This window comes from Corythoichthys intestinalis, chromosome 21 (assembly GCF_030265065.1).
Source record: "Corythoichthys intestinalis isolate RoL2023-P3 chromosome 21, ASM3026506v1, whole genome shotgun sequence".
Classification (NCBI taxonomy): Eukaryota; Metazoa; Chordata; class Actinopteri; order Syngnathiformes; family Syngnathidae; genus Corythoichthys; species Corythoichthys intestinalis.
This window is the reverse complement of record NC_080415.1, coordinates 28,269,054-28,291,081: the sequence shown is the minus strand read 5'-3', so window position 1 is coordinate 28,291,081 and position 22,028 is coordinate 28,269,054. Positions and strand designations below refer to the sequence as shown.

At 37.5% G+C, this 22,028-nt stretch overlaps 2 protein-coding genes across 5 annotated transcripts in view; one reads left to right on the top strand and one right to left on the bottom strand.

Moving 5' to 3' along the window:
* LOC130910032 (melanopsin-A-like) overlaps window positions 1-18,056 on the bottom strand; it is a 69,198-nt gene extending 51,142 nt beyond the window's left edge. For all 3 annotated transcript variants that reach the window (XR_009061819.1, XM_057827047.1, XM_057827048.1), the window contains exon 1: window positions 17,842-18,056. Coding sequence is in view for 2 of the 3 variants with exons in the window: in XM_057827047.1 (XP_057683030.1) it covers window positions 17,842-17,967 (126 nt within the window). In the remaining variant the exon portion in view is untranslated. The remainder of the gene's footprint in view (window positions 1-17,841) is intronic.
* The window catches only part of etv4 (ETS variant transcription factor 4), a 214,305-nt gene that overhangs the window by 2,916 nt on the left and 189,361 nt on the right, over window positions 1-22,028 (top strand). Inside the window, exon 2 of one of the 2 annotated variants that reach the window (XM_057827052.1) lies at window positions 5,589-5,685. The exons of the other annotated variant lie outside the window; for it this stretch is intronic. The gene's annotated coding sequence lies outside the window, so the exon portion shown is untranslated. The remainder of the gene's footprint in view (window positions 1-5,588; window positions 5,686-22,028) is intronic. 2 annotated transcript variants of the gene reach the window in all.

Below are 22,028 nucleotides of genomic sequence, written 5' to 3'. Positions count from 1 at the left end.
AAAAAAAAAGCTCCGGAGCAGCGCTAAAGAGCCGCACGCACCCATAGAGCCGCGGGTTGCAGACCACCGTCGTTGTCCTTCTTTTTCCTTTTATTTGACCCTTATAAGTACTACATTACCACAACAATAACAGTTCTTCTGTCAATGGACCCATTTCAAGAACTAGAGGGGAATTCTAATTGCCGTTTAAAGAGTTTTACTAGATTCCGTGAGAAGGTGAATGTTTTTTTTCGTTGTTCCTGAACTAAATTTCCACACAAACACACATCGAGGTACCATTAACTTAGCAAGGAGAAGTATGAGAGTCATTTTTCGAGTGTCCCAGAGCTCGAGAAATTTGAAAAAAAAGCGCATTTATCAAAGTTTCATCAGCCGTAATTGCGTATATTCGTCAGCCGAAACATTTTGATAGCACAGATAAAGTACACCTGCCCCTCGTTGTTGAAGTTGGCGCGCCGGTGTCGTACCGAAAAATAGCCACTCCGCGTGAAGTGTCCCCCCTGCCCATACGTCACTCGTACAAACAGCTTTTTCTGACCACGGAAACGACTTTCTTGTACCGTGAATATGTATCATTTTACTCTGCTTGAACTAACAAATCTTGTAGTGTGACCGGCGTTCTGAAAATAGAGCAAGGCTTTATTTTGGGCCCGGCCTCGCTGCGCAAATTCAGTCAAACTTTGCTTTCCGTCCAAGACGGCCGCCCACCGCTCACTTTCGCCGAAAAGTCCTATCCAAACTATTGTAATGCCCCGGATATAGGGAATAAGGAGAGAAGTCTGTATTGGGTTACCCACTTTATTGTGGAAACAATAATGAAGAAAAACAGTAACAAAATAACAGCGGGCTGCCACGACTTGCGACCGCTATCTCTCGCTATCTCGCTCGTTCTTCCATTCTTCCTACTTGTTCCCCTTACGTCACAGCTCCCCAGTCCGATGATCTCTTAAGGGGGCCCCGCATAGTTACGAACATTACAATACACAATGAATAGGTTTCCGCTGAACTCCTCAAACCCGCTAGTAAACGGCCTTAAAAATAAATAAATAAATAAAAATACATCTCATTTGCCAGGCGTGGCGGCTTTTATTTTGGTGTGGCGGTGTGCCACAATCTGTTGAATGTAGGGGAATCCCTGGATTTATTGGGGTAACGTCATAATTCGTATTATCAGACCGATAATTATCGTGCACCTCTACTAACATGCAACATGCAACAACTAACTGCCCTGTAACAGAAGTAAAGATCATCATCCATGACGAACTGTTTTTCCCAGTCCAAATGGGCAGGGGCGGAACTTAGAGGGTGCGACTGCACCTGGGTTTGCGGGCATGTAGTGGGCGTGGTTTGGCGAGGCGAGGGTCAAACAGAAAGGTAAGATGATGCGCGTAGCTGTAATATAGAGTTTAAGTGTTACAATATGTCTGCCAGCCGCTTGGACGATCGTCTTGAGGGGCCTGCGAAAGTGTGGTTTACTCATGATGGACGTGACCACCGAATTTCATGGTGCTTAGTGGAATATGCTTTGAGATTCTTTTTCCCCAAACTGAACCTGCAACTGTTTCCCTTCTGTTTGGATGAACAAGCCTACAAAGCCCTCGAATTGGCAATTTGTTTTGCCTACTTTTTTTGCAAAGCTGTCAATAGATGGACTCTTTCAAATACAATGGCAGCCTGCCTTCTTTGTTTTGAGCTGTTTTTGTTTTGATGGCTTATTGCAAGTACTTACAGTATCATTTGTAATGTGGGTTATAAAAATGAACGCGTGTAAAAGGTTGGCTCAAAAACTTTTTTTTACAGGGAGGGACAGAAAAGCAATTTATAAGCGCTCATTTATCTAATTGGCTGCCATTGACGGGACTGGACGTTGAATTCATTTTGACTGGTGAGGGGCGAACATTCGCCCTCACCTCATAAAACCACTGAAATGCAGAAAAACCTGCTTTTGGCAGGGTTATTCCTATAGCACACAGGTGTCAAACAGATTCCAGAAAGGGCCAAGTGGGTGCAGGTTTGATTTCCAACCAATGAAGAGGACACCTTTTTACCAATTAGATCTTTTACATGTGTAATCAGTTAAACTTTGTCAGGTGCTGCTTGTTTCAGCAGGAAGTTCATTGGTTAAACTCTCTGCGTTGTATCGGTTGGAACAAAATCCAGCACCCACGCACCCACTTGGCCCTGTCTGGAATCGGTTTGACACCTGTGCACACACACACACACACACATACAGTGGGGCAAATAAGTATTTAGTCAACCACCAATTGTGCAAGTTCTCCTACTTGAAAAGATTAGAAAGGCCTGTATTTGTCAACATGGGTAAACCTCAACCATGAGAGACAGAATGTGGGGAAAAAAAACCAGAAAATCACATTGTTTGATTTTTAAAGAATTTATTTCCAAATTAGAGTGGAAAATAAGTATTTGGTCACCTACAAACAAGCAAGATTTCTGGCTAACTCCTTCTAACGAAGTCTAACGAGGCTCCACTCGTTGCCTGTATTAATGGCAGCTGTTTTAACTCATTATCGGTGTAAAAGACACCTGTCCACAACCTCAGTCAGTCACACCACTCCACTATGGCTAAGACCAAAGAGCTGTAGATGGACACCAGAGAAAAAAATTGTAGACCTGCACTAGGCTGGGAAGACTGAATCTGCAAAAGGTAAAACGCTTGGTGTAAACAAATCAACTGTGGGAGCAATTATGAGAAAATGGAAGACATACAAGACCACTGATAATCTTCCTCGATCTGGGGCTCCATGCAAGATCTCACCCCGTGGCGTCAAAATGATAACAAGAACGGTGAGCAAAAATCCCAGAACCACACGGTGGGACCTAGTGAATGACCTACAGAGAGCTGGGACCACAGTAACAAAGGCTACTATCAATAACACAATGCGCCGCCAGGGAAATCCTGCACTGCCAGACGTGTCCCCCTGCTGAACAAAGTACACGTCCAGGCCCGTCTGCGGTTCGCTAGAGAGCATTTAGATGATCCAGAAGAGGACTGGGAGAATGTCTTATGGTCAGAAGAAACCAAAAGAGAACTTTTTGGCAGAAACACAGGTTCTCATGTTTGGAGGAGAAAGAATACTGAATTGCATCCGAAGAACACCATACCCACAGTGAAGCATGGGGGTGGAAACATCAGGCTTTGGGGCTGTTTTTCTGCAAAGGGATCAGGACGACTGATCTGTGTAAAGGAAAGAATGAATGGGGCCATATATCGAGAAATTTTGAGTGAAAATCTCCTTCCATCAGCAAGGGCATTATAGATGAGACGTGGCTGGGTCTTTCAGCATGACAATGATGCCAAACACACAGCCAGGGAAACAAAGGAGTGGCTTCTTACATTTCAAGGTCCTGGAGTGGCCTAGCCAGTCTCCAGATCTCAACCCCATAGAAAATCTGTAGAGGGAGTTGAAAGTCCGTGTTGCCCAATGACAACCCCAAACATCACTGCTCTTGAGGAGATCTGCATGGAGGAATGGGCCAAAATACCAGCAACAGTGTGTGAAAAGCTTGTGAAGAGTTACAGAAAACGTTTGGCCTCCGTTATTGCCAACAAAGGGTACATAGTAACAAAGTATTGAGATGAACTTTTGGTATTGACCAAATACTTATTTTCCACCATGATTTGCAAATAAATTCTTTAAAAATCAAACAATGTGATTTTCTGTTTTTTTTTCCCACATTGTCTCTCATGGTTGAGGTTTACCCAAGTTGAATTACAGAATTACAGGCCATCTCTAATATTTTCAAGTGGGAGAACTTGCACAATTAGTGGTTGACTAAATACTTTTTTGTCCCACTGTACAAACAAAAAAATATTTTCATTACAAATTGTATTTATTCAATGATTTATGAAATAAAAGTTCACAAAAACAACAGTAACCCCAAGCTCCAACAGCTTTTCCCACCATATTTAATAAATGCAAAAATTCAACTTAAACTACTTAAGAACATTGGATGGAAAATTGAAGCTAATGTAAACGTTTACTATTTTTTTGTTTTTGTTTTTTAGATAAAGATATAAGTAACATACAGTCAGTGTTGTTAATAACGGCGTTAGAATATAACGGCGTTACTAACGGCGTTATTTTTTTCAGTAATGAGTAATCTAATTAATTACTTTTCTTATCTTGGCAACGCCGTTACCGTTACTGAGGCGGGAAAGGCGTGCGTTACTATGCGTTACTAAGTTGGTTGAATAAAAAAAAGTCTGAGAGAAACGGACTCACGGAGACGAGAGAGCAGAGCAGGAGTGGGAAAGACGCCGTTGCAACCGCGATGCTAGGTGGCTCCAATAATACCTGACTGTAGCCATTGCCGACAAACTACGCCCACATGACATGGTAGATATCATATTATACAACTAGATGCAATTGACAGACACAGCTGCATTGGCAACATGTTTTAAGGACAACATGCGTTAGTAAACAGCCGCCATCTTAAAGCAGTAGAACTCTCAGGAAGGTTCTGATGTTGAGATCCTTCATAGCGAACCTAAGTAACTTTTTTTTTTTTTTTTTAAATCTAAAATGCTCCTAAATCGGCAAAATCTTAACTTAAATCTATCTTTAAATGATGAAACAGTTTTAAAACTTACACATGTTTAAAGTAGACAGAAGGGAACTAACGAAATAACGGGAGCAATTTTAACAACTTTAACGGTTGATTCACAACTTGAAATGACTTCCACACATAGCAAAGGTTACTATCTAGTTATCGCAATACCCTTGTGTCTAGTTAAGTGGAGGGTAAAGAATTGGGCTAGGGCCAATTGTCCCCCAAACCCTTTAAACTTCACATTGCGTGACCTGTTTTTTTTTTTTTTTTTTTTTTTTTTTTGAGAAAAAAAAATGACCACTAGTTACTTTTCCAAGTAACTAATTACTCTTACATTCAGGTAACTGAGTTACTAACGCAATTACTTTTTGGGAGAAGTAATTTGTAACTGTAATTAATTACTTTTTTAAAGTAAAATTAACAACACTGCATACAGTACAGGCCAAAAGTTTGGACACATTCTATGCAACACAAATGAAGGTCCCGACCCCATTGATAAAGCAATAAATTCTACAAATCTTGAAGCTCATCAAGAGAATGACAAGAGTGTACAAAAAAGTAATCCGAGCAAAGGGAGGCTACTTTGAAATATAAGAATATTATACATATTTGTAGTTATTTCGCAGTTTTTTGCTAAATGCATAGTTCCACACGTTCATTCACTGTTCTTTTACCTTCAGTCAAAATTTACAATGACACTTGACGAGTCTAAATACTGTAAATGATAAACAACAGATAAAATAAGCCTCTTCAATTCTTGACTTTCTCTTTAAGAGCTGATCAATTTTTTGTTGCACTGCCTTTTTTTATCTCATCAATTCAACAAGCTTTTTGCTGTTCCAGAAAACGTGCATTTCAACCAATCACAGCTAACTATCCCTGCTGATCACATGACAGCATTGTGGTGTAAGGCAGTGGTCTCCAACCCGGTCCTCAAAGGCCTTCTGTGGGTGCAGGATTTCAGTTCAACCAAAGAAGATGACTACACTGACTGCTTTTTTTTTGTTTTTTTATAGCAGAAACCTCATTGGTTCAACTATCTGTGCTGGATCGGTAGGAACAAAAACCACGACCCACAGCGGGCCTTTGAGGACCGGGTTGGAGACCACTGGTGTAAGGAGTTAGAACTACACTACACATCCAGTGTGATTACTCATTGAGTCACATAATGCTATGTTGAAGAAAGTTCAGTCTATACTGTGCAACGGGCGTGGGTAAAACCAAAAGTGTTTATTTAAGAAGTCAGCGTGATTACAACGCCTTGTATACTTATTAAAACAATAAGATATCACAAGCATGTCAGCCAATTGAACGGACAACTGAGTCCAAGGCAGCCAGTTAATTGCAGCAGGTGGGGAAGCTCCGTGCCCTCTTTGGAATAAATAAATAATAAATATAGGTGGAAACGGATAACTCTACACAACCACTTTATTATGCTTGTTGTAAACACTTGTGTATGTAAATCCAACGTTGGTAGATTGTTTCCTTCTTGGAAAGGAGATGCGTGTGTGGCAGCCTAGCAGTTTTTTTTTTCTTTTTTTTTTCTTTAACATAGGGTTTTGACGGTTGCCGTCATTTTTTCAGGATCAACGCATGATATATTGCCCACTTTCACCGCTGCGTTCCTCCCACTCGAATTGGACGTTGTTGAAATTCGCCCCCCTGGACAAGACGCACGGAAACAGCGACAGCCAAAACAAGTGCCGCTCGGCCGATGCTGCCCCCGCGCGCGCCAACCGTGAAGGCAGAACTTCGCGCGTTCTCTCTGACATTAACCCTTTGTACTGACTCCATGTTCCAAAAGTTTGAAAAAGACTCGCCGAAAGCAGGTTGACAATTTATTTGTCGACAGTGGTCAAAAACAAGACAAAAAACACTAGAAAAAAAACTAAAAAAAACTAGCGCCGTCAATGGCACAGAAACATAAATAATAATAATAATACATTTTATTTGTAGAGCGCTTTTACCAATGCTCAAAGACGCTTTACAGTAGGAACAGAAACGGCAAACAACGTGAACAGAACAAAACAAAGAAAATAATTATAAGTTAAAAGCTAGTTTAAAAAGGTGAGTTTTTAACAGTTTTTTTAATGTGGGAAGGTCCGAACAGGAACAAATGGGTTTTGGGAGTGAATTCCAAAGGGAGGGGGCAGCAGCGGAGAAGGCTCTGTCCCCCCTAGTTCGGTGTGTTCTTTGTTTAGGAGGTGAGAGGATGTTTCCATTAGAAGAGCGGAGGTGACGGGAAGGGGTGTGGGGACAGAGAAGGTCTGTGAGGTAGGGTGGGGCCAAGTTATTGAGTGCTTTGTAAGTGAGAAGGATGATTTTGAACTGAATTCTGTATGAAATAGGAAGCCAATGCAGTTTGTGGAGGACGGGGGTAATGTGGTTCCTATAGGGGGTCCGGGTGAGAAGGCATGCAGCGGAGTTTTGGATATATTGTAGTTTATTGATGAGTTTGGATGGAGAAATAATCACTCATTGATGCCCCCAAGTACTTCATGATCAATTTGAGAATAAACCCTCACTTCAGACACTTTCATTTCAAGGTTTTAGGTGAAGATTTTACACCTCTATTAGTAGTCATTGTTTAAATGTGACTTTGAAGTTAGCTTTAGCATTTAGCATTCAAGGCCATTCCTCTCAGCTTAAGTGAATTGGCGAGTTGGCAATGAGTTAAATACAATGAAATTGAAATATTTGAACTTTCAACTGTTATTCGATGTCTATCATTGTCAACGGCAGGCAGAGTTGGATATTAATTGATGGATTTTTATCTTGAGCAGTTAGAAAATACAACAACAAGAGAAGAAAAACATTAATAACAGTAATACTGATAATAACAAAATATATATATATGGCGAAAAACACAAGGCTGAAAAAGCAGTTTCTGTTCTTGCACCCCTCTTTAAAATAAACTGCTGTATTTTCGCCACAGTTAGCTTTAGTATGTTTTAATTTTACACCCTAATCACTCTACAGCGCTGTGTTTTTACAGATTAAATAAGCCTGTATGTAAAACATGTTAGCCACGCATCAACAGTGGTCATAATCAATAGAAACCTAGCCCTCCGAAGGGTTAACGTTACGTCTGCGAGTGACAGTAACGTTACATTTATTAGCGCTGAGAAGTCTACTGCTTAAAGATGGCGGCTGTTTACTAATGCTGCCCAGACACGGCCGAGTCTGTAATTTCGCATCTAGTCCTAAATGCATGCGATATCTATGAGACGCATCGGACACTACCTGCTACCACACCAGCATCATGCGGGCGTAGTTTTTAGCAACGTCAGCATAGTTTGTAGCGGCTGTCGGCTACAGTAAGTTTTTTTTTTTTTTCCCCTCTACGCACGTGACATCGGCGCGTTGTCCCGCATTAAAAGTAGTCCGGGCAAAACGTGATGCTTAGAGCTGGCAAAATTAAACGATTCCTCGAGGTGAATAAAAATTACTCGGATCAGTTTTTAAACTCGAGTTGCTCGAGTTCGTTTCAGCTCTAATTTATTTATTACATTAAATTGTTATAAATATTGAATTAAAATATTCATTAAAATTACAATAATTATTGTTAACTAGAAAATGTAATTTCTGAAGAAATTGTGATGTAGCTTTGCTTTTGCAGGTAACCCCTTGGGGTATCAGGTTCCTTCCTATTGCTCAATCATCAAATTCATCAAATTCATTCAATTAATCAAAAGACCTAATGGATGACCATCTTGTTCTCCGGTTCACTCCACGCTAAATTTTTCGCATGCTTGAATTTTTCTCGGAGTTTCAAAAGGTGCGCAAGGTCGATGGCGTGTCCCGTGTCATTAATCAAGCCGCTTGTTACGTGTTGATGCTTTCCAAGTGGCTACTCAAACATCATTTGTTCGCCGGCTAACTCACCGGCACAATGCTAATCATCCCGCGGTAACAACACCATCCCAACACACCTCCACTCACACACTCCATCACTGTCTCGCACATGCATGCACACCTACGCATGTTTTTAATCCCGCAGGGAAATCTGGAGGTGAGCCGAAAAGAAGTAAATGCAAGCTTACCCCACTCAACAACAAAAGCTGTTGAATCGCTCCACCAAAAGTGTTCTGAACAAAAGCTATTGAATCCTTGATTCACTGGACCAAAAATGTCACACATCCCAAACAAAAGCTGAATCCTTGAATCGTCGGATTAAAAATGTCATGAACATAAACAAAAGCCATTGACGCCTTGATTCGCTTGACCAGAAATGTCACGAATCAAATCAAAAACTGTTTCATTCTTATCTCTAAAGACCCAAAATATCAAACACAAAACAGAAAAGCTGACAAATCCTTGAATCGTGAGCAAAAATAAATGAAATGAACCGAAATAAAAGCTGTTTCTCAAATCAAGCAAAAATGTTTTTATCATGTATTATAGATTAACCCAAACAGCTGCTGAATCCTTGAATTGCTTGACTAAAAATGTCATAAAATAAACCAAACTTTTTTTCAAACAAAACACCAAAAATATACCATGAAACTAGACAAAATAAGACAAAATCCTTAATTTTTGACTAGAAAAATGAAATGAACCAAAACAAAAGTTGTTGAATTCTCAAATTGCAGAAACAAAAATATCATAAATCAACCCAAACAGCTGCTGAATCCTTGAATTGTTTGACCAAAAATGTCATAAATCACACCAATTTTTTTTTTATTACCCAGACACCTAAAATATACCATGAACCAAGACAAAATCCTTAATTTTTGACCCGAAAAATGAAATGAACCAAAACGAAAATCGTTGAATTCTCAAATTTCATTAAAAAATTGTCATAAATCAACCCAAACAGCGGCTGAATCCTTCAATTGCTTGACTAAAAATGTCATATAATAAACCAAAAATTTTTTTTCAATCAAAACACCAAAAATACACCATGAAACTAGACAAAATAAGATAAATCCTTAAATTTTGACCAACAAATGAAATTAACCAAAACAAAAGTTGAATTCTCAAATTGCACAAACAAAAATATCCTAAATCAACCCAAACAGCTGCTGAATGCTTGAATTGTTTGACTAAAAATGTCATAAATCACACCAACTTTTTTTTATTACCAAGACACCCAAAATATACCATGAACCAAGACAAAATAAGACAAATCCTTAAATTTTGACCCGAAAAATGAAAGTAACCAAAACAAAAGTTGTTGAATTCTCAAATTACACAAACAAAAAATATCATAAATCAACCCAAACAGCTGCTGAATCCTTGAATTGTTTGACCAAAAATGTCATGAATCACACCAATTTTTTTTATTACCAAGACACCCAAAATATACCATGAACCAAGACAAAATAAGACAAATCCTTAATTTTTGACTCGAAAAATGAAATGAACTAAAACAAAAATTGTTGAATTCTCAAATTGCATAAACAAAATTGTCATAAATCAACCCAAACAGCTGCTGAATCCTTGAATTGTTTGACCAAAAATGTCATAAATACACCCCCAAATTAGTTTTTTACCAAAACACCCAAAAAATACCATGAACCAAGACAAAATAAGACGAATCCTTTAAATGTTACCCAAAAATGAAATGAACCAAAAACAAAAGTTTTTCAATTCTCAAACAAAAATGTCATAAATCAACTTAGAGCTGTTGAATCCTTAATTTGTTTTACCAAAATTGTCATCAGCCCAAAAAACAAACTGTTGAATGCTTACTCAAACAAAATTCAGATAAAACAAAAATAAAATGTGTTGAATCCCTCAATTTTTTGACCAAACATTATATAAACCATAATTAATGCTGTTGAAACCTTCAATTGTATAACCAAAATTGCCGTAAACCAAAATAAAAGATGCTGAGTCTTTCGTTGTCTGACCAAAAATGTCATAAATCAAACCAAAAACGTTTCATCAGAACACCGAAAAGTAAACCATGAAGCAAGATAAAATAGACAAATCCCTAAATTTTGACCCAAAAAAATGAATGAACCAAACAGTGTTGTTAAATTCTCAAATGGCACAAACATAAATGTCATAAATCCACCCAAACTGCTGTTGAATCCTTCAATTGTTTAACCAAAATTGCTGTAAATCAAAATTAAAGCTGTTAAATTCTTCAATTGTTTGACCAAAATTGCAGTAAGCTAAAATTAAAGCTGTTGAATCCTACAATTGTTTGACCAAAATGGTCGAAAGCTAAAGTTAAAGCTGTTTAATAATTCAATTTTTTGACTAAAGTAGTCATAAACTAAGATTGAAACAGTTGAATCCTTAAAATGTTTGACCAAAAATTTTATAAACCATAATTTAAGCTGTAGAATCATTCAATTGTTCGACCAAAATAGCTTTAAACCTAGATTAAAGCTGTTCAATCCTTCAATTGTTTTACTCAAGTAGTCATGAACTAAGATTAAAGCAGTTGAATCCTTAAATTGTTTGACCAAAATTGTTATAAACCAAAATAGAAGTTGAAGGTAGGGTTGCAGCTATCGATTGTTTTAGTAATCGAACTAGCTAGTTGGATAAGGAACATAAAGAAAATACCTGAGCTGAGCTTCAAATGGTATTAAAAAATAAATAAATAAATGAGGATCTATGTACAACAAAAGAACAATTGGCTAACTTACAAAACAAAAGTTCGCTAGCTTAAATGCTATAAAATGCAAACTTTTTTTTTTTTTTTACAATGCTCTTAACAAATGGTTCAGACACATTTCCCACAAAAAAACGGCTGAATATACCTATAAACTAAATTATGAATGCAGTAAGGAAAAAATAGCTCAAACAAAAACTTAGCTTATGTTGGTCTTAACAGGAAGCAGCTAGATTCAGCCATGTGAAATTAGGCAGACTAGAGGGCAGTATATCGACCCAAATCAATAAAAATAAATGCAAACACTTTAAAAACAAACCATTACAACGCCACTTTAATTAAACGAATACTTGAAGCAGCAAAATTTAATATGAATCTTTTTTTCTAATCGAATACTCGAGTTAATCGATCAATCGTTGCAGCACTAGTTGAATCCTCCAGTTTTTCACCAAAATTGCAGTAAACCAAAACAAAAGCTTTTGAATACCATTAATGCTTGACCAAAATTGTCATAAACCAAAATAAAAGCGGTGTAATCCTATATTTTATGAACAAAAATAGCATAAAACAAAGCTGTTGGCTCTTTGAATTTCACACACAAACCCTATGATTTGAATTCACATTGATATATCCAGCAAAATAACGAAAACATTTAAAGCCAAAATGATCTCATATGCCTCTCTAAATATGCAAAACCAATGAAATTGAATGACAAAAATGCCCCAACCAATTTGTTTCATCAAAAACATCACAAATCATTTAACTGTTCTTTACTTGTCTGTGGCACCACAAAAAATAAAAACCATTACATGTTCAAACACCTGAATAAAAGTAATTAATCAAATCCACAAATCCAGTATTCTCTAATATTAATCCCAACAGAGTTCACTTCATAAAAATGTCATAAATGTCTCAGATTTATCTCGTCCATCGCGTCATAAAAACTGCTAAACTAAGAATTGCATCACACCGATAAGAAATGTGTTTATGCACATGACAATCAAACTGATAAGTTCTCTAATCACCCGAGCAAAACTGCCGTAAATCCATCAAAACAAAAAAGGAGATAACAATGAAAGTTCTCAAACGCACTTAGAAATGCACAGATCCATTGATTTTCGACCAGCATCGTATATCTTCCCCTACCTAGTGGTGAACTACTGTTCTATCTAAAATGTCATCAATTATTCAGTTGTTTTAGCATCATTAAAAGGCGTAAAGGACACACGAGGGAAACTACAGTAGTAATAAGGGGCCTTATTGAAAGCTAATTAGCAAAGTATACTCCAAAAAAAATCAAAATACTATGATAGTAAATGAGAATTTAATAAGGAGACATTTTTCAGGATGTCCGATCACATTATTTTCAGAGGATCGGAATCGAGTGGAAAAGATTGGGTGTTGGAAAATGTATTTTTTCATTTTAAAGTGTTAAAATTATTGGTTGCCATTAGCGTCGATAGATGTCCAATCCATTTTGACCTGGAGGGTTAGCAGCGATCATTCATTTTTTTCCCTGAATCTATGTATATTTTTTAATGGAAAGAAAACAAAAAAAGGGGAAAGCTCCCTGTCCCTGCTCTTTTTTTCGTCAGGCGTGCACTGCAGTTGCTTATTAAAGTTAACGATGATTGACAGATGTTTGGGTCTGATGTTGCTAAAGAAACGAAATTCAAAGCGCCGCATTTGTCAATCATCGTTTAACTTGTTAACTCATTGTGTGTAAATGAGCAGCTTGAGTGGATTTGAGTGGTACACTCAATTAAGCATTTGAAGAAGCCAAGAATTTTTCTACTACTTTATTGTTGTTTAAAAATAATTCGGTGGAACAGTAACATGTTTAAAACTGAACTCACTTAACTCATTATTATTACATTTGAGTCTTAAAAAAACATTTATTGGAAAAAATAAAAAAATTATATATATATATATATATTAGGGCTGTCAAACGATTAAAATTTTTAATCGAGTTAATTACATCTTAAAAATTAATTAATCCTAATTAATCGCAATACAAACCATCTATAAAATATGCCATATTTTTCTGTAAATTATTGTTGGAATGGAAAGCTAAGACACAAGACGGATATATACATTCAACATACGGTACATAAGTACTGTATTTGTTTATTATAACAATAAATCAACAAGATGGCATTAACATTATTAACATTCTTTGAAAGTGATCCATGGATAGAAAGACTTGTAGTTCTTAAAAGATAAATGTTAGTACAAGTAGTAGAAATTTTATATTAAAACCCCTCTTAATGTTTTAAAATGTAATGTAAAATTTTCAATCAAAAAATAAACTCGTAGCCCGCCATTGTTGATGTCAATAATTACACAATGCTCATGGGTGCTGAAGCCCATAAAATCAGTCGCACCCAAGCACCAGCAGAGGGCAGCAAAACTCCAAAAAACACAAGTAACAAGTGGACATTGCACTGTGCTGTCATTTTAATCTATTTGAGCGGGGCATGTGCATTAAATGCGTAAAATATTTTAACGTGATTAATTAAGAAAATTAATTAGCGCCCAATGACGCAATAATTTTGACATCCCTAATATACATATATATATTTTAATTTAGGGGAAAAAAATGAATAAACATCTTGTGTATCCCTTTTCAATGCTGAATCTGAATCAATACATTTAACACACACACAAAAAATTTTTTTTTTTGGAGCTACTTCGCAGTTTTTCACTTATCGCGGCGGGTTCTGGTCCCCATTAACCACGAAAAATGAGGGATCACTGTATTCTCTTTTTGAAATTGATGTTAGTGTGGCCAAACTGTCCATCTGTGGTTTGGTACTTAAATTTTAGCAATGACTGACAGGTTTGTAGCTTTGATCTTGCCAGAGTAGCTTGGTAGCTCTGCGATCAAAGGCACAAATGTGTCAGTCATCGTTAAACTTGCAAGTAAGAGGCTGTTCTCAACAGCGTGAGCATCAAAGCACGAATATTGAGTGCACTCAATGAAGCATTTAATAAAGAAAAGCATATTTCTACTTTATTCTTGTTTAAAAAGAAATCACATTATAAAGTTGCCACTGTGGGAAAGTAACAAGTTTGGAACTTTTGTGTTGAAAAAAAACCAAACTTTTTCTTCGCTATCAAATCGGAACTCTAACTTTATCGGCAAATTCTCAAAATCAAGTGACTCGGACTCGGCCGCAAAAATATGAGATCGGGACATCCCTAATTGATGTCTTAATATTTTAAATTTAGAAACTAATAAAGAGAAGAATATGAAATACTTTTTATGGTAAATGGTGTTATACTTGTGTAGCACCTTTACACTTTTCAAGGCCCTTAAAGCGCTTTCCATTCCAACACTATCTCGTCATCCACCTACTGATGACGCAGCACCAGGAGCAACGTTTGGTTCAGTATCTTGCTCAAGGACACTTAGATGAGTTCATCAGTGAGGAGAATCGAATCCACAACCTGAGGGTTGGGGGACAACTACCCTACCACAGAGCCACGGCAGTGGTTTAAAAAAAAAAAAAAAAATCAATATTTGCCTACCGTAATTTTCAGACTATAAGGAGCTCCTGACTATAAGCCGCCACCCACCAAATTTGACACGAAAGCGGCATTTGTTCATAGAAAACCAGACTATAAACCACAGCCGTCCTCACCATATTATGGGATATTTACACCAAAAGTTATGAACCAGTAACATTTTAACACTGTCATAAGACCGTAATAATTATGACATGACACTGTCATGAGCATTTATAAATGTTTATGACAGATGTTACTTAGTGTCATTCAGCCATTTATCTCATTTTTGAAAATGTAAAAGATACAAGCTGGACATAAATGTAGTTAGTTACAAAAAATGCCCAGAGTGTCAAGGGTTAATGACATCGGTCCTAAGCATTCATTAATGCCCATTATGACGGTCTTATGATAGTCTTATGACGCAGCTGTCAAATAAAGTGTTACCCATTAACCCAAATCAACAAATAAGCCGCACTGGACAATAGGCTGCAGGAAGCAAGAAATTTTAAGTCGATGCACATGATTTACAGTCCCTGACAAAAGTCTTGTCGCTTATCCATTTTGTAGAAACAATTGCTAATAACCTGACTTTTAATTATTCAATTGGTTTTAGAAATGGAAAGCTAAGAAAGCTAAATGAAAGCTAAGACCCTCCCAAATGATGTTGAATATACAAACATATATTTGTTTCACTGAAAAAAGATTGATCATTTAATGAAGACGTAAAGGTGAAATTTTGGCAAGACAAAAGTTCTGTTGCCTACAGAAAGTAGTGGAGGGTCTTAGCTTTCATTTGAGCCATTTCTGAAACCAATTGAATAATTAAAAGTCAGGTTGTTAGGAGGGCTGTCAAAATTATCACGTTAACGGACAGTAATTAATTTTTGAAATTAATCACGTTAAAATATTTGACGCAATTAACGCACATGCCCCGCTCAAACAGATTAAAATCACAGCACAGTGCAATGTCCACTTGTTAGTTGTGTTTTTTGGAGTTTTGTCGCCCTCTGCTGGCGCTTGGGTGCGACTGATTTTATGGGCTTCAGCACCCATGAGCATTGTGTAATTATTGACATCAACAATGGCAAGCTTCTAGTTTATTTTTTGATTGAAAATTTTACAAATTTTATTAAAACTAAAACATTAAGAGGGGTTTTAATCTAAAATTTCTATAACTTGTACTAACATTTATCTTTTAAGAAAGACAAGTCTTTCTATCCATGGACTGCTTTAACAGAATGTTAATGTTAATGCCATCTTGCTAATATATTGTTATAATAAACAAATACAGTACTTATGTACAGTATGTTGAATGTATATATCTGCTTTGTCTCTTATCTTTCCATTCCAACAATGATTTACAGAAAAAATATGGCATGTTTTATAGATGGTTTGAATTGCGATTAATTACGATTAATTATGATTAATTAATTTTTTAAGCTGTAATTAACTCGATTAAAAATTTTAATCGTTTGACAGTCCTAATATTTTTGTATTTGAAGTACATTTTTTGTTCAATTTTCACACTACTTTTTGTAGGCGACAAAACTTTTGTCTTGCCAAAATGTGACCTTTATGTCTTCACTAAATGATAAATCTTTTTTCAGTGAAACAAATATATTTTTGTACATTCAACATCCTTTGGGAGGGTCTTAGCTTTCATTTGAGCCATTTCTGAAACCAATTGAATAATTAAAAGTCAGGTTATTAGTAGGGCTGTCAAAATTATCGCGTTAACGGGCGGTAATTAATTTTTAAAATTAATCACGTTAAAATATTTGACGCAATTAACGCACATGCCCCGCTCAAACAGATTAAAATGACAGCACAGTGTCATGTCCATTTGTTACTTGTGTTTTTTGGAGTTTTCTCGCCCTCTGCTGGCGCTTGGGTGCGACTGATTTTATATGTTTAAGCACCATGAGCATTGTGTAATTATTGACATCAACAATGGCGAGCTACTTGTTTATTTTTTGATTAAACATTTTACAAACCATATTAAAACGAAAACATTAAGAGGGGTTTTAATATAAAATTTCTATAACTTGTACTAACATTTATCTTTTAAGAATGACAAGTCTTTCTATCCATGGATTGCTTTAACAGAATGTTAATGTTAATGCCATCTTGTTGATATATTGTTATGATAAACAAATACAGTACTTACTGTATGTACAGTATGTTGAATGTATATATCTGTCTTGTGTCTTATCTTTCCATTCCAACAATAATTTACAGAAAAATATGGCATATTTTATAGTTTGAATTGCGATTAATTACGATTAATTTTTAAGCTGTGATTAACTCGATTAAAAATTTTAATCGTTTGACAGCCCTAGTTATTAGCAATTGTTTCAACAAAATGGATAAGCGACAAGACTTTTGTCAGGGACTGTACTTTGGCGTGCCAGATCTAGCCCGTGGGCTGTAAGTTTGACACCTGGTCTTTATGTTGGTCCATTTTCATAAAAAACCCAGTGTATCTTGCTTAGCAAAAAGAAAAAATCTCATACACTATAAATCACTCAAAATATGCTTGTAGTGGCTCCGATTTAAGTGTTACAGGTGTGCCCACGTTCCCTTGAATTAAAAATCCCACTCAGACGACCCCATCTGACGCTCGCCCTCCTGAGGGCACTACTTTTGGATCCCAACTTTCCACCATGACAGCACTCACCCACTGAGTCTATTATGTGGAGTGAAGGAATAGCTGCTCTCTCCCTGACAAAAAAAAAAGGACTTTCCTCCAGGGTGAGGAGCAGAGGAGAGGAGGGGAGTGGGCGAGAGAGTGAGCGAGGGGGGGTTCCGACTCTTTTTGGAGTCACAATGCAAAACATGCACCCTCCTCCTGAATTAATGCACTTTCCAGGAGGCTTCAGTGCAAGACCGGCAGCTTTTTTGGTGACACATCAGCACGTAAATAAGCCAGTGCCAAGCTAGAGGTCATAAAATAGTCTCCACACATCCTTGCAGATGAAATCCTCAGGGTATTTCTTTTTGCCAACACCCAGCACAAATGCAAAGAGACAGAAGTCAGTGCGTCCATTCAGGATGCATGTGAATGAAGATGGATGATGGAGAGATTTATTCATTCAATCATTCTTGCATGCATTCATTCACACCTCGCGCGGAGTGCGAAGTCATGAATGAACAAAAGACGTTTTGGGGATTTCTCTTGTTGTACTCACAACGGTGGCGACCGGCACCAGCTCCACGAGCCGGTGCGGAGGGGCGACGGAGCTCCTGTTCCACGGAGCCAGAGTTGCCGGGTCCGGCGTGGGCACGCCGGGTCCAATCAGCAGCCTGGAGTCCATTCCTTCGCTCCGCTCGCACGCAAACACACGCGCTCACTGCTGCATGTGCGTAAAAGTCGGAGCCCGTCGGATGGCGATGCCGGCGCTACGCGTTCATAGTGAGCGCGCGCCACTGGAGTCCAAGTGTGACTGCATGGGCTGATGTTAGAGTGAGGATGAGAGGAGGGAGGGAGGGAAGATGGAGGGATGAGGGAGGGTGGGAGTTGCGCGTCTTCTCTCTCCCTCTCTTTTGTTTCTCTGTGTCGCGTCCAATCCCACATTCACAGATTCCTCAGCAGTGTGTCAGTAGGTCTACTCCTGCTGTTTTAGTCCCCTTAGCTCGCCTGTTTTCATTCTTATCGGTATGGCTGAAAAGATGAATTGACTTTACATCGGAATCGCAAATTTGGACATCGCTTATTTTACTCTTTCATCCACAATTTTTTTTTCTTAAATGTTTTTATCAAATTCATATAGGACAGTGTTCTCAAACCTGCCGCCAAGAGGGTAATTTGCAACCAGCGGGACAATATATTTCGGCCACTAATTGTAGTAATAATGTTTCCCACATGTATGTTGTGATGGGCAATTAAAAAAGTATAGATATAATTTTAAATCAAATGAATTGAAGGACCCATTTTGGGGAAAACAATTGATTAAATAATAATAAATAAGAGGGAAAAAACACACAAAAAAACATGAGTAATGAAATTTCTAAACAAATATATATATAATTCTAATTAAAAAACAAACAAACCATTTTTAATACATTTAAAAGACAAGAAATACTTAAATTTTTAGTAAGTCAGTGTGTATTGTACTGTGAATTGTATTTATCTTTAACCTCACATAGTTGAACTCTTTTGGCTGCCATTGACGGCAATAGAGGTTTTTCATCGTCACATGAATCCAGAGGCGTAGCAAGGGTCCCCGGGGGCCCCAGGGAACAAGCAACATGGGGCCCTTCGAGCGTGTGCAAGTAAGGGACAGCTGGACTTAGAGCAATAGCATATTTAAAAAAAGTATAATAACACCTCGGTCTCAGAGCGCTTTTTAGGACACTCAAAGTGCCTGGCTTCTACTACATTAGGATATAAAACTACAGTAACATAGTACATTCACCGCTGTCTTGCTTCCTTTTCTCCTCTTCTGCGTTTTTTTTCTTTCTTTTGTCGCTTCCAGAAAGGTAACTTCTTTTCATTTTGGAAACACGCCAATTAAAAAAAAAAGCCGAATCGCCGCTCACTCTCACTCTGAGTCACGTGAGGGGGGTGGGTGTAGAGCGAGTGAAGGGGCCCCTTTAGAGAACTCAGACACAAGGCTTTCACTGTCGCAGCGACAAGTGTGACAGTGCAGTAAAGCTGCGTGTGCTGAATCTGTTGGCCCTCTGGGGGCCCCTGCTGGCTGGGGGCCCTAGGCAATTGCCTGGTTTGCCTAATGGCACGCAACGCCTCTGCGTGAATCGTGATGTCCAGATGTAAACATTACTTCCTCTTGGACCTTCTGGTGGCCCTGACCACTAGAGGTGGGAATCTTTGGACACCTAACGATTCGATTACGATTAAGAGGCTGCGATTCGATTATAAATTGATTATTGATGTACCCCCCCACCCCAGCTAATAGCTGCTTTTAATTAGGGCTGTCAAACGATTAAAATTTTTAATCGAGTTAATTACAGCTTAAAAATTAATTAATCGTAACTAATCGCAGTTAATCGCAATTCAAACCATCTATAAAGTATGCCATATTTTTTTTGTAAATTATTGTAGGAATGGAAAGATAAGACAAGATGGATATATATATACATTCAACATACGGTACATAAGTACTGTATAAGTTTATTATAACAATAAATCAACATTAACATTATTAACATTCTGTTAAAGCGATCCATGGATAGAAAGACTTGTAGTCCTTAAAAGATAAATGTTAGTACAAGTTATAGAAATGTTATATTAAAACCCCTCTTAATGTTTTCGTTTTAATAAAATTTGTAAAAATTTCAATCAAAAAATAAACTAGTAGCCCGCCATTGTTGATGTCAATAATTACTTACACAATGCTCATGGGTGCTGAAGCCTATAAAATCAGTCACACCCAAGCGCCAGCAGAGGGCGGCAAAACTCCATAAAACACAATTAACATGTGGGCATTTCACTGTACTGTCATTTAAATCTGTCTGAGCGGGGCATGTGCGTTAATTGCTTCAAATATTTTAACGTGATTAATTTAAAAAATTAATTACCGCCCGTTAACGCGATAATTTTGACAGCCCTACTTTTAATGTTTCGTACATTAATTACAAAAATTGTACAAAAATCCTCTCAGGCTTACATAAACGACTATTTTAGTATCAAGTTAACAGTTCAAAAACAGTTAATAAAATACTTAAATCCCCATTCTGTATCAGCAGCTTTAAACTACATTCAATTAATTTAATACTGTGAATCAACTGTTAAAGTTGTTAAAATTGCTCCCGTTATTCCATAATTTCCCTTCTGTCTACTTTTGACATGTGAAAGTTTTAAAACTGTTTCATCATTTAAAGATAGATTCAAGTCAAGATTTTGCCGATTTGGGATAAAAAGATAATTAGGTTCGCCCGGGAGGTTTGCAACAACAGCCTTCCAGAGAAATCTACTGCTTTAAGATGGCGGCTGTTTACTAATGCCGGCGAGTCTGTCATTTCGCATCTAGTTTTCTATACATGTGCTGCTAAGGCAGCCGAGTCTGTCATTTCGGATCTAGTTCTTTATACATGTGATATCTACCGTAGCATTATGTGGGCGGAGTTTTAGCGAATGTCGGCAGCAATCAGGTATTATTGTTGTTGTTGTTTCTTTTATCTAGCAGCATGAGTTGAGCATTGTTATTACCCAGGTAATGACAAACATGATGTTTACTCTCAGTCCGTTCCTCATTGCGCCAAGACCGCGCTGACTGTCTTTTAGTTCCGCTTTGCTTGGCATATTTCAATAATCAGAATTTGGATGTTTGTGAATCGTTCCACGGCCGAATCGTGAATAATCTAAGAATCAGACATTTCGCACACCTCTACCAACCACAAACAAAAATTGAAATTTCTTTTAAAAAAATACAACGTTTACCAGCTGTAAATCGAGACAGGACAATATGTTAGCTTTCGAGCTGCCACATTTAGATTACCCGGACATATTGTATATAATTACCTGATAAACATGAGGAGTACTTACACCCACCAAACTTTAAAAGCCTACAAATGCCTTGAGGGCTTGAAATAATTCATCGCAGGATTTGTCAAGGAGCTTTTATTGGAGAAAAAAAACATCAGATGTTTACATCGTCGTCAGTAAGGTGAGTGAATATTTCATGTACACTGCCCACACGTAGATTAATTTCAAGCAGACCTGTCGCTAGACTGGAAACAAGAAATGCATGCAGACTTGTTGCCAGACAGGGAATATGAAACGCATGGGGACAGCACAACAAATACTCCCCTCTGCTAGGCAGTACTTCACCATTACATATTTTCTTATCTAATTATAGTATAATTATAGTATCTAATTTGAAAGGAGATCACCGCTTCAAAGTTTAAATGTAGCCTTGCAAAGCTACGGCGTGCGTACAGGTGACAAACGTCAGGTCCAAGATGGACGTTGCCTTTTTGGTGGAAGTGTGGTGACGTCACGTGAAAAACCTCTACAGACATTCAATCCATTTTAACTGGAAGGTCATTTGCTGTTCAATGGTCACTTGTCTCATTGATTTTGGGGCATTTCCGGGTTTCTTTTTTTGTTAAATTCAGGTCACTTTCTGACATACGTGAAGATTAAGGGAAGGCAGGTGGGGCAGTGCCCCCACTGGTGGCCAAATAATATCATTGCATGTAATGGACCCCTATATAGTAATTTAAAATAAAGACTTAGCCGGTAAAATGTTGTCTAAAAAAATTGTAAAGCAATTAAGAACAACAACAAAAATGAATGAAATGAACAAGAAACATACAAAGCATTTCATAGTGGGTTAAACTCAATATTTTCATCTGTAAATTCGAAAGTTTGATTAAAAAAAAATTAAGTATTTCGATTTAACATTGACAAACA